At 36.0% G+C, this 13,439-nt stretch overlaps 1 protein-coding gene and 1 long non-coding RNA gene across 3 annotated transcripts; one reads left to right on the top strand and one right to left on the bottom strand.

Annotated features, from left to right (window-relative positions):
• The first annotated feature begins 243 nt into the window (after nt 1-243).
• On the top strand, nt 244-8,539 carry LOC107587566 (syndecan-4-like). 2 transcript variants are annotated; one of them, XR_001609491.1, is made up of 5 exons: nt 244-492; nt 5,347-5,571; nt 6,152-6,353; nt 6,972-8,216; nt 8,401-8,539. XR_001609491.1 is itself a non-coding variant. In XM_016275382.1 (4 exons), the coding sequence occupies exons 1-4, from the start codon at nt 433-435 to the stop codon at nt 7,130-7,132; spliced, it is 648 nt and encodes a 215-aa protein (XP_016130868.1). In that variant the 5' UTR covers nt 244-432; the 3' UTR covers nt 7,133-8,356. The 2 variants fall into 2 exon arrangements, 1 of the variants encoding a protein (XP_016130868.1); XM_016275382.1 differs by lacking the exon at nt 8,401-8,539 and having other exon boundaries at nt 6,972-8,356.
• LOC107587567 (uncharacterized) lies at nt 8,171-10,480 on the bottom strand. The gene is made up of 2 exons (XR_001609492.1): nt 10,234-10,480; nt 8,171-8,394 (listed from the first exon to the last, which is right to left on the bottom strand). It is a non-coding gene; the product is annotated as an uncharacterized lncRNA (long non-coding RNA).
• Between the last annotated feature and the right edge of the window lie 2,959 nt (nt 10,481-13,439).

Raw genomic sequence — 13,439 nt, 5'->3', positions numbered from 1 at the left:
CAGAAAAGCTTCACAAAGAGACCTATTGCGTTTTTCTTTACTGTTTTTCACCCCAAGTAGTAATTCAATATAATTTTTCATATCTATCTGAAATAACAAAAAGTTGGGTTATGTTGTTGTAAACCTGTTGCGTCCGGAGTTTCCAAAAATGACGTCACGGGTTTGTCGGTGTCCTGATTGGCTGCGACGGAAGAGAGGCGGGTTCAGCCGGTGACGCCTCTGAATAAAACTAAACTGGATCAATCATTACGCAGGAATACTGCGTACCAGCACAGAGGACAGCAGTAAGAAAATACGCGATACAAATCTCATCGAATCGGCATAAAAAAGGACTAACAAAAGCAGGACCGGTTTGTTTTGATTTATAAAAGCGATTCACTTCGGAAACTGTCATCAACTTTCGCCACTGGGGCTTCTTATTTTGAAGAGAAGATGTTGAAAGTTTACCTCATGCTGGTTTTGTCTGTGGCTGCTGCTGTTTTCGCTGAGTCGGTGAGTGTCTCGTGAATTTTAACTTATATTAAGTTAAGATACTAAGGTTATAATCGAGCCATATTTTTTCTGTAGTCACATATGACGAAAGAAGGGTGTTATTTGCGTTAGCTAAAGCGTTAGCTCTCTGACAATAGACCTGTTGAAACAACAAAGGCTTCTAAATTATACGTTCAACCAATTTAACACTTCAGATTAATCATTTAGCTTTAGTTTAATTGTCAAACGTGTAACTTAGACAAGCCTTCTTGGTCTTTGGTCGAATTTTCCAACGCGCGCACCTCAAATAAACCTTTAGATTAAGATTAGACAAGGAACAATTAGTCGTGGTTTTGTGATCAAGTTGTGTACGTTTATATTTATGTAACGTTATGTGTGTAAGTAATATATTTAAGGGCACCAAACTAGTCTTGCTCATTTTTGTTTGTTGTGTAACTTCATGAGTAGCACTGGCTTTCATGTGACAGTTTATGCCCTCGAGGCTTTTTTTTTTTTTTAGTTTTAGTTTTATTTGATTAGACTGGATTCAGTCCATGAGGTTTACTTTTCCATCTGTTCATTATGGAATCACCCACTGGAGCACCTGTGAATGGGATGCCACAGCTTTGTGTTGGCCAGTTCTTTCATAACTCAAAAGAATAGCTTGCTGCAGATGTCTTAGGAGCTGAAATAGAAGACAAATGCCACCCAGTGTGCTTGCTTGGTCAGTCAGCCACACACACACACACCCTCATACAAGTCAAAATGTAAATTATTTGAGCCTAAACCTTCCATTCTCTCGCAGACCTTTGGAAAGGTGTTGCCGCAGATCTTTATCTATACTTAAACACCATCAGATGCAGCTTTTGTATTGCGTCTTGTCCTTGTCTGTCCATGGTTTTAGTGTGTGATATTGTGTAATCTTAAGGGTAATAGAACAGTAAACCAGCTGCGTTGTTAGTTGTACATCGGATGGTGTGATTCAATCTCGGGTGGGAATGTGAGTACAAGCTCACACGCACCAAAAGCCTTGTCCTTCGAGGCAGAGAAGGCCGCAGCATTCCTCAAAATCATGCAGAAGTGTCTGTGTTCCTTTCATCCCCCTCCCTCTCCATTCTTTAGCGTTTTCCTGAGGAATTTGACCCCTCCTGACCTTGACCAGCCCTTCTTTTGGGATTTCACACACTTCGGCGGATTTAAATGGTCCACCTCTTTCATCCAGGTCCCTCCTCTTTAGCCACTGGACAAGTTTGTGTGGCTTAAACTCAACATGACATGGACACTTTAAACCTCAGTAATAGGCAAAGTAGGATTGGATATTTTTGATTTGGCCTTGGGGTTGGTTATTTTTGAATATTTGAGTGTAGCTTTCACCACCTTTCCTGATTTAAAATATAATCTCTAGTTAGAAAGACACATGTTGGTCAAACCAAAAAAGTGGCAGTGGTATTAACAACCTCCCAAGATTTTTTTCAGGATTTGTATACTGTCGATAATTGTACGTGCCAAAAATCTCTGGTAAAAAAATATTTTAAAATGTTTTTTTTTTCCCCTCCAGTTTGTCTTTCTAGCTATTAATGTTGGTGTAGAAACAATTTTCACTTATGAATTGCAAAGAAATGGCAATGAAACATGAAATGAGAAAATATGAAAGTAGAAAAACTGAAATTGTATTTTCTTTGTAAAACATACTCAAATAATCTTTAATTTTAAAACTTTGGAAAATCATTTTAGATGTATTACAAACAGTATTTTTCTTACCTTTAGTAGGTTAATCATTATCTTAAAACATAGCTTGCACTGTTAATATTTTATTATTTCAAGTGTAATGGCCATGCTAGATGATAACGTGCTAATGATTGTGTTATAAATTAGGCATGAGGTGATTTGCATATGAATGGATTTGCTTTCATTTATTTATTCAGTTGTTTTTAGGGTGCGAAGTTCATCTGAATGGCTGCTGAAAGGCAGCGGATGTGATAAATACTTTCGCCAGGATGTAATAATGATTTCTACATTGCTGTCCACTGGTCTATTAAATCGCTTTTGAGGCTGGAATGTTGGCACCGAACGAGAGGGTTTTATTTGCTGCTTGGGTGAAAGAAGAATTTAGTTATTACAGCAACTCTGCCTGTGAACACAGTTGTTTATTGTGACGAATGCAATGCCTTATGCTGTACGCTTTTGTTTTGCAAGTCCAAAGGAATATCTTGAGGCCATGTAAAGGGAATCCTGTGTGTTCTAGAGTCATTTAGCAGACCACATCAGTTACCATTCCAGTTCTGTTGCTTGTGGAGCTATTAACCATATGCCAGACTGGCTTTAGTTGGAAATGCTGATAACTAACCACCAGCTGTCCTTCATAATGACGGTTCCTCTTTCTTGAGTTGGCCTGCTTTTTTTTTTCCTGCTTATTGGTGTGGATGATAATAACTTGCTCATTATTACATATTAGCAATTAGGTTTGTGATATCTGTATTCATCTTAATTGGCTTTACCACCTATTCTTTAGTGAAGATTCTTTGTTGACTATACCCTCCCCCTAAGCAATGGCAATTCCATCAAGCCTTTTGCCTTTCTTGGCATGTAAATGTTTGTACTCATGAAAATACCCATTCTTCTAATAAACACATGTCTGGGTGTTTCTCAGGTCTCCAGACTTAAGTTGAAGAAATCTTGGAGCCTAATCACCTCATTGATGTTCCTACAAACACACGGTGGTCTTTCACATCTAATAACACATTTACTGCTAACTTGCAGTATCGTGGATTACCTTCAAGTTGTTTTTCTGAGACTTCATATTGTTTAGAATGCTCTTTTACATGTCCATTCATGCATAGTATTAATAATACTAATTCAGGGCCTCTCCATCACTGGATGGTTTTAATGATAGTCTTAAGACTTACTACTCCTAGCTTTGATTTTTCTTTTTACTTTCATAATATGTTTTATAATTGACTATTTCTTATTGTAAAACACTTTGGGTCCACTTATGTGGTGTTAAATGTGCTCTATGAATAAAAAAAAATTAATGCAATAATAATGTTCATTTAGAGTTGTTTTGCGATCTAAATGGTAACATTTATTATCTTGTATGGCAGTGTCTGACTGTTAATCTTAATGCTTCTCATTTCTGGCTCATATTAATTGCTGTAAAATGTAATTAAAGAGTAATTGTGGGTATGGTACATTAAATGAGTTTGTAACTTTACCTATGAACATGACTGTTTCCTGTTGAATGCGCACAGGTTTAATAGTATGGTAAGGGTGCTATTCATTAGAGAACACACCAAATGATTTGTCTAATGTGTATAATTTGTTGGTGAATTTCTTGAAAACCACCAAGAATATATTTGGCTCATTTTTTTTTAATTAACTATTTTTTTAAGAGCTGTTGTTATCTTATGCATTGGTTTTGTTTCTTTTATATGCTGGTGAGGTTTTTTTGTTGTTTTTTTTTGGTTATTGCTGAGAAATTAAAAACAAAACATTATTTCCTGCGTTGCGACTGAGAAATTGAGGGACTTTCTTTAGCAGTCCATCTTAGTCTAGAGATTTTAGTGTGGGTGGTGGGATTTTTTAAAACTCTTTCAAGTGGCTTGTATATGTTTACTCAGAATTTAATGGTTGCTTATGGGAATTTAAGCTTCGGTTTAATTGAACCACGGCTTTCTCAGTCAAATAGTATCCGCTGTACTTTCTTATACAGGTTTTTTTTTTCTCAGAGCTGAGTATTTCAGAATGCGGGGGGGATTTTGGAGTGGGGTTTCACAGCACTGTAAAGCTGAAAACCATAAAGTATGTCGGGCTCTTTCCCCACACCCTCTTGTGGTTTCTGTCATTCTCTGGTTCTCGCTCTCCCTTTTTCTTTTATTGTCTTCAAACAACAGAGCAGGCTAGAGCTGACTTGCAGTTTCATGTGGCGTTTGCATGATCCTGGTTTTCCTGGAAAATGAGTCAGTCAGTCCCCCCCGTCTCCATTTTAAAACCCCTCCCTTTTGCGTCTAGAGCCATTTTAAACATTAAACTTGTTCTAAAAATGTTGTATTTAAGATAAACTTGAAGTCTTTGTTGCCTTACTGAAACCCTTAGTAAATTTAGTAACTAAGGTGATTACGCCGTGTGTGCGCACCTGTGCATTATGAATGATTTTGCTTTCCTGGTATGTGAAACGTTTCAGTGAGTCATGTTTGATTAAATCCTGTTTTTGACCGCAAGCAGGAGAGCGAGACAGATAAAGACCCTCAGCCCCTGTCCGATGAATTCTTGTGTTGTTTAACACAATGGTGCCAAACCTGCGCTAACTTGCCTCTTACCTTTCCAGCTCGCTTCAAGGTCAAGAGTGAACTGATTGTAATGCAGTATTGTATGAATCACAGTTGTGTGCCATTCAGAATAGAATTTAGAATCTTTTTTTAAATTACACTTAAAATAAATAGAATGCTTAAATGTCTTGTGACCATAGCAACAGTGAAAAGCAAAATGGCCACTTTTAAGGAAAGAGTCTTGAAAGAGAGAAGACAAAAACAGACCAAACATAAATAAGTTTATCTACTTCCTCTGGTTATGCTAATAGGCTTAGTCCATTAATTGTTTAAAACCCATTCAGAGTGATTGGCCAAATGGCTCTGCTAACGTAATTAATTAAATTAAGTGTGCTCTCAGAACAATCGTTATGCCATAGGCCAAAGTTTTGATTTTATGAGGTCTTTAAATCATTCTTGTGTCACTCAATAGTGACTGTTCCTTCAATTTCTGATGTTTGCATTGGATTACATTATGAAAGAGTGATTTTGCACATTTTTCTTTGGTGATTTGACTTGGAACAAATGGTGCCAAGTGTAATTTCCTCATGTAAGTTATTTCTCTTTGTAGGTACGAGAAACGGAAACATGGGTACCTCTGAAAAACAAGTTACCCCATGAGGATCTGGAGTCTTCCGGCGACTCTCCGAATGAAGATTTTGAGTTTGCTGGTTTAAACCCAACTGACGATGAGGATAGCTTTGATGACGACGACAATGATGATGATGATGATGAAGAAGAAGATGATTATGATGGCTCAGGCTCTGGGTTTTTAGAAGAACCCATAGACAGCAAGGTAGATATGATTTTTTTTTTCTTTGAAAAATTGAGTAACAACTATTAGGATACTACAGAAATGCCTGTTAGGAAACACAACAGTGAATCTTAATTAATGAGGTTTTTGCCTACTACAAGTGAATCATTTTAAAGTGAAATGGTCTTTAAAGAATTCTTCTAAATTGAAATTACATTTTATATTATTACAGTTAATAAACAGACAGCGCATCTTTCTATTGCATTTTATACTCTGGTTTAATACAACAACAAATATGCAATGCAAACCGTGTCATCTGATTTGTGACTCTTATGAGCCTATTGTTTTTAATGAATGTCAGAGTGACTCTCTATTGAGTCACAGACTGACTCATTGGTCTAAAGTAACTCATTCATGGTTGCTGAACTGACTCACTGATTTAAAAACCATTACTTCGGGTCATATCCAACTTGAATTGCCATTTCTTTCTTATGCATGCTTATGATTCATGAAGCCATGAGTTGAATTACTGATTGGTTGTTCATATGACAGATTTTTGTTGTATATGCAACCGATTAGATTTTTATATGAACTTTCTTGTGACCGTTTTCTCCTTTCTCAGACTGGTCTCTTCAATGGTAACCAGATCCCTGATTTTAAGGGTCCATTTGATCCAAGGCCAACTGATTATAACGATGTTTTGGTTAAAAACAATGAGGTCGGCTTGCCTGGAGCACCAAACCAAGACCGTGACCAGCTCAGCAATGTGCTCATGACCCATGCTGGAGATGACAACTTGTTAAACAACACAGAGGTGCTTGCAGGTGAGGAGACATTTGATTTGTTTGCAATAGTTACAGTTTGATATGCAAAGTAAATAGAATTAATAGATATTATTGGGCAAAATTTGAATATTTAAATGTAGTAAAACGTTTGGTACACTAGAGTTTAATGTTTTGCTTTAAAATAAATTCCACTGGTTTGTTTTATCATTTAACGCAGTATTTTCTAGTGTTATTTCAGTATTATTATTTTTTAAGTTTAAAAGTCTGAATTGAGAGGAAAAAAGTCATGATTACCTTTTTTAAATTTTATTATCCCATGGTGAAAATGTGTTTGCATGTCATTTTTATTTTATATTTCTACATTGCTTTAGTTTATTGATATTTTCCCTTTAAAAAAATTTTTTTTTTTAGTAAATTTAGTACTTTAACTTATTTCAGTTAGCTGCCAAGGCAACATTTCTAATTTTGATTTAAGTTTTTCATCAAATATTTGTAATTTATTTTATGTCCGTTACTGAAAATGCAGTAACAATAACAAAGCTGGTATTTTCATACATTTGCAAGTATATTTTGAAAATACACGCAGGCCGCTGGTATCCATTAACGCGGTGTCTGTAAGTTATGCCTCCCTCACATTTTTCTATTTCTGTTTTCTAGCTGTTATTGCGGGCGGAGCAGTTGGTCTGGTCTTCGCCATCCTCCTCATCGTCCTGCTGGTTCACTTCGTTCTCCGCATCAAGAAGAAAGATGAAGGAAGTTACGACCTGGGCAAGACGCCCATCTATAAGAAAGCTCCTACCACAGAATTCTATGCATGAGCATCCACACCCTTGCATACCTTCTCTCCCTCTCTTTTGAACTATAAGCTCACACAGTGCCTCGGCCCAACAGGCCACCAACCTCTCACATACCACGAAAACCACAGAAGGACCTCACACAAATAATTCACTCTGCCTGGACATTTGCATTGAAATCTTAAAGTGACTAGGAGGGGATGGCGTCTGTTGCCAAACCGCTCGAGTCAAAAGAAGTCTTGTTCTCTCACACTTATTGCCTTTTCACCACGTGGCCCATTGTGTCCATTATATATTTTTAAATAAAACACTACAAGGTGCAATGGAGCCATTCACAGGTTAAAGGCTTTGGATTGACCATTGAACCAGCCGTTATGAAAAAGAGTCCGTGTCACGATCGGTGCTACAGAAAGGGATGGTTACTGTAGCCTTTTACGTTATCAGATGTCTTTTGTTTTTAAATCTGTGTGCTGTTAAACTTTTTATTTCCTTATTAAAACATCAGAGGTGGAACCAAATTGAGGGCATGCAGTATATGTTTGAAACTAAATTCTGTGAGAGCAAAGCTGAAATCGGTGTGCTAGACTAATGTATACTCATTTCAACCATGGTGTTATGATACATTCCTCATATCTGTATGTTATTGCTGTGTTGGTTTTGTGTGACGAGAGACTTAGTACTGCTAACTATAGTGCTGCTTGACTGTCAGCTAAGCTCCTTTAACAGGTACAGATGTTGATCAGCTCACATTAAACAGACTTTGTACATCCAGGGATCTGTATATAGCCATTTGAATAAAATGTAAAACTTTGGTACTTAGCCATTTCTTGACAGCCTTTTATTTACCAAATATTTAAATGCCAAAATAGTTTTTATTGTTCTTATATCTCATCCCGGTATTCGCTTTTGGCGTAAAACCTGTTCGTGAAACGCAGATGCTTTGCATCTGTATCTTTCGGAAACATTTATGGAAAATGTTTTGTTTGAGAACAATGACCAATGCTAGTACTAACTTTTTTTCAGTGTTTTTGTAGATGTTCTTAATTCCTTTTTTATTTGACATTTTTTGGTATTAATTTAACTGTCATATTTTATTGCCTGCCTTCAGGTCGGGGGTGTTGCTCCCCCTTCTCAGCTATTGTACATGTGATAATTTTATTGTATTTTTTATTTTTTTTTGGTTTTTAGATTTGTTTTATATACCGTAGTGCAAAAAATTCAAAGGCTGTTAGTCTTTTGACAAGATTTTTTTTTTTTAATAAGAGTTTCTATTTCTTTTAGACTGCCTTCAGGTCGGGGGTGTTGCTCCCCCTTCTCAGCTATTGTACATGTGATAATTTTATTGTATTTTTTTTTTTTTTTGGTTTTTAGATTTATTTTATATACCGTAGTGCAAAAAATTCAAAGGCTGTTAGTCTTTTGACAAGATTTTTTTTTTTTTTTTTTTTTTAATAAGAGTTTCTATTTCTTTTAGACTTAAGCCGAATCTATTTATGTTTTGTAGAAGGATGTTCTGGATTAGTTAAGGGGAACGTGATTGAGCTGTGCATTACTAGCATGGTGTAAAATGATTAAAAAGAGAAAATTCTGCTGCTTTGTTTGGTCACATCCAGATGAAATCGCTGATCTAATGTTGAAGTCAATGAATCATTGATTTTTGCATGCAGATTCTGATTTGTTGAAAATAAAGCTATTTTATGCACATAACCATGGTGTCTTAAGCTTTTTTCCCCCCCCATAAAAGTCCTCATAAATTTGCCTTTTAATGATGTCACTACACTAAAAAATGCTGGGTTAAATACAACCCAGTATCGCTGATCTAATGTTGAAGTTAATTAATCATTGATTTTTGCATGCAGATTCTGATTTGTTGAAAATAAAGCTATTTTATGCACATAACCATGGTGTCTTAAGCTTCCCCCCCCCCCATAAAAGTCCTCATAAATTTGCCTTTTAATGATGTCACTACACTCTAAAAAATGCTGGGTTAAATACAACCCAGTGCTGGGTAAAATAGGGACAAACCCAGTAATTGGGTTGTTTTGACCCAGCGGTTCTGGATAGTAACCCAACCACTGGGTCAAAACAACCCAATTGCTGGGTTTGTCCCTATTTTACCCAGCATTTTGTAGAGTGTATATTTCTTCAGATGTGATTAAGAAATTGATAATTGAAGGTTTATTCTGTAATGTCAAGTAGACCTTCCTCTTGACCTAAAGCACAACTTGTCAAAAATTAGTTTGGTTAGGGTTTGTGGTATAGAAAGGCTCGGAAACTAGACATTAGTAAAGGAGGACGTATGAAATGAGAAACACTTTAGTTTACAGACACACTTGAATTTGAAGCTAACGAGGCTGAGGTTTGGTTTCAGAGACTGAGGATCTGCAAGGAGCAATGGAAAGAAGGTAGATGATGTTTCACAGTTATCACAGGAAAAAAATTAGTTTTTATTGATTTTATATTGTGGGTACTCTATGCTCAATGTCTTGGGATTGTTTCAAGGAATCAGTTATTTTGCTATGGTCCTTCAAAACAGAAGCTATCTGAGCCACCATTGTGGTTCCTCAGATTGCCACATTGGTGGAACCTTCTGGAAAACCTAAATTTCAAGTGCTTAAATAATAATAAAATGGGGATGGAGGTATTTTTGACAGTCTTGAGAGATCTTGCATGAACTTTACATCTTGTAAGTTACTCTGCAAAATGACCTTTTGGATGCTGTGCCGAGAAGTTCTCCAAACTGAGGCCTTCTTTGTGGAAGATAGACTTTATCTATGTCTAGTTTGCATCTGTATCTTTCGGAAACATTTATGGAAAATGTTTTGTTTGAGAACAATGACCAATGCTAGTACTAACTTTTTTTCAGTGTTTTTGTAGATGTTCTTAATTCCTTTTTTATTTGACATTTTTTGGTATTAATTTAACTGTCATATTTTATTGCCTGCCTTCAGGTCGGGGGTGTTGCTCCCCCTTCTCAGCTATTGTACATGTGATAATTTTATTGTATTTTTTTTTTTTTTTGGTTTTTAGATTTATTTTATATACCGTAGTGCAAAAAATTCAAAGGCTGTTAGTCTTTTGACAAGATTTTTTTTTTTTAATAAGAGTTTCTATTTCTTTTAGACTTAAGCCGAATCTATTTATGTTTTGTAGAAGGATGTTCTGGATTAGTTAAGGGGAACGTGATTGAGCTGTGCATTACTAGCATGGTGTAAAATGATTAAAAAGAGAAAATTCTGCTGCTTTGTTTGGTCACATCCAGATGAAATCGCTGATCTAATGTTGAAGTCAATGAATCATTGATTTTTGCATGCAGATTCTGATTTGTTGAAAATAAAGCTATTTTATGCACATAACCATGGTGTCTTAAGCTTCCCCCCCCCCATAAAAGTCCTCATAAATTTGCCTTTTAATGATGTCACTACACTCTAAAAAATGCTGGGTTAAATACAACCCAGTGCTGGGTAAAATAGGGACAAACCCAGTAATTGGGTTGTTTTGACCCAGCGGTTCTGGGTAGTAACCCAACCACTGGGTCAAAACAACCCAATTGCTGGGTTTGTCCCTATTTTACCCAGCATTTTTTAGAGTGTATATTTCTTCAGATGTGATTAAGAAATTGATAATTGAAGGTTTATTCTGTAATGTCAAGTAGACCTTCCTCTTGACCTAAAGCACAACAAACAATTAGTTTGGTTAGGGTTTGTGGTATAGAAAGGCTTGGAAACTAGACATTAGTAAAGGAGGACGTATGAAATGAGAAACACTTTAGTTTACAGACACACTTGAATTTGAAGCTAACGAGGCTGAGGTTTGGTTTCAGAGACTGAGGATCTGCAAGGAGCAATGGAAAGAAGGTAGATGATGTTTCACAGTTATCACAGGAAAAAAAATAGTTTTTAATGATTTTATATTGTGGGTACTCTATGCTCAATGTCTTGGGATTGTTTCAAGGAATCAGTTATTTTGCTATGGTCCTTCAAAACAGAAGCTATCTGAGCCACCATTGTGGTTCCTCAGATTGCCACATTGGTGGAACCTTCTGGAAAACCTAAATTTCAAGTGCTTAAATAATAATAAAATGGGGATGGAGGTATTTTTGACAGTCTTGAGAGATCTTGCATGAACTTTACATCTTGTAAGTTACTCTGCAAAATGACCTTTTGGATGCTGTGCCGAGAAGTTCTCCAAACTGAGGCCTTCTTTGTGGAAGATAGACTTTATCTATGTCTAGGTTACTATAAATGGTGTCCTGAAACCATGCGAGAAACATTGCATGACAACATTCAAAAAAAAATTTTTTTTTTTTACAATTCTTAAAAAAATAAATAAAAACTACCAATTTTGGGTAATAAGATTCAGTAGAGCAATAGAAAGCAATGCTTTTATTCAGCAAGAATACATTAAATTGATCAAAAGTGACAATAGAAACATTTATAGTGTTACAAAAGGTTTCTATTTCAAATAAATGCTGTTCTTTTGAACTTTCATCAATGAATCTTGAAGAAAATGTATCATTGTTTGCACAAAAATATGAAGCAGCACAACTATGGATAATAAATTACAATGATAATATTTAGAAAAGTTTCTTGAGTTGCAAATCAGCATATTAGAATCATTTTTTGAAGGATCATGTGACACTGAAGTCACATGGTTTGCATATTGTTTGTTCATGAACCTATTTGTGATAGATGAACTTTGAATAATGAGACAGACTTTAATATGTAATGTAAGTGCCTCAGTGTTAAACTGGGAATTTCCACCTCTAGAGAAATGACTGTATGCAGCTGTGTGTGTGTGTGTGTGTGTGTGTGTGTGTGTATCCAGCATGTTGATGCCTGTCTGCTTTGCTACCAAAACATATGAGCATACCAAGAGAATAAAGGCTGTTTTCTTTTAGGATTGAAGGATAAAAATAGAAAATGTTTTGATTAAAAAGTGTAAAGGGTTATGCATGGACCTTGATCATATCTAGTTTTGTTTCTGTTTTTAAAATGAGATACACTGACAGGATTCCTTAAACCAGGCCAAGGCTTAATCTTGTGGCAAAAACAAACACAGCGGCTCCAAAAACTTTTTGCAAAAGTGTGTTTGCACTTTTTTTTGTCTTTAAATATACTCCCCATAAAAATGAACAATCTGTCATCATTTACTCACCATCAAGTTGTTCCAAACCACACAATTGCTGGTAGCCATTGATTTCCATAGTATTTCTTTCCACACTGTGGAAGTCAGTGAGGACCAGCAACTGTTCAGTTACCAATATTCTTCCAAATATCTTTTGTGTTCAACAGAAGAAAGAAATTCATACAGGTTTGAAACAAGCTGAAGGTGAGTTAATGACAGAATTTTTCATTTTTGGATGAACTATCCCTTTAAAGTAAATGCCATTTGGTTTGATATTTTGTTATGCAATGATATTCATACATTTTTAAGCTTGGCATAGTGGCTAAATACTTTTTATAACCGCATTAAGTGATTGTCTGTATGATAATGCAACGTTATAAGGGTTATTGGGGGTGTGTTGAACACGTGCCCTCTCTGACGTCACACTTTCACACCTGAACGAGTCCAGGTAAATTTAGCACGAACAGTCGGTTGAGCCATTTAGGAAAACCAGTTGAAACCTGCTTGGCAATAGCTATAGAAATTCAATGACCTGCATGGGGAAGTTCCCTTGCGATTGATTATATCTGGCAAAGTTGTGCTGTAAAAATATCTGAATGCAGATTGAAAATAGATGCAAATCTCCTGTAGCCTCCGGTTACAGGTTGAATGGACTAGACAAGGAATATTGTGCAGTTTTTTTTCAGTTTGAACAGTTTCATCATTAACACGCGTGCGTTTCCTGCTTCACATTTGTATCAGAAAAACAAGTCATGGAAGGTTCTGGAAAATGTTCAAACTGTCACGTATTACGCCATCCTATTGGAAGATGAACGGTGCCTTTTCACTTTCAACTACAGCCCGGGTTTGTTTACTCAAGAGGTGGGGCAAAAGACAGGAGAAAACGACGGTTTGCCACATAAACGCACTTTATGGAAATAATTAGCAATGTTTCTCATTGCTATTAGTTCAACTAATGTTAAAGTAACCCCTACATTTAGATCGAACACAAGGAACACCAGGGCTAGTTGTCACTAAAATATCAGTAACTAGGCCTATAAGATTATGAGTCAAAATTGCACACGTCTATATCTATATAATGACAGTAGCTATATCTTTTAACAGATGGGTATGCTATTCTTCAGTACACTAATATGTCAGTTAGGGGCAAGTTGCCACGTTTTGATAAAAAAAAATAAATAAATAAAAAAAAAAAATATATATA

Source organism: Sinocyclocheilus grahami, unplaced genomic scaffold (genome assembly GCF_001515645.1).
Source record: "Sinocyclocheilus grahami isolate Dianchi unplaced genomic scaffold, SAMN03320097.WGS_v1.1 scaffold94.1, whole genome shotgun sequence".
NCBI lineage: Eukaryota > Metazoa > Chordata > Actinopteri > Cypriniformes > Cyprinidae > Sinocyclocheilus > Sinocyclocheilus grahami.
This window is presented reverse-complemented; position numbering and strand designations above follow the sequence as displayed.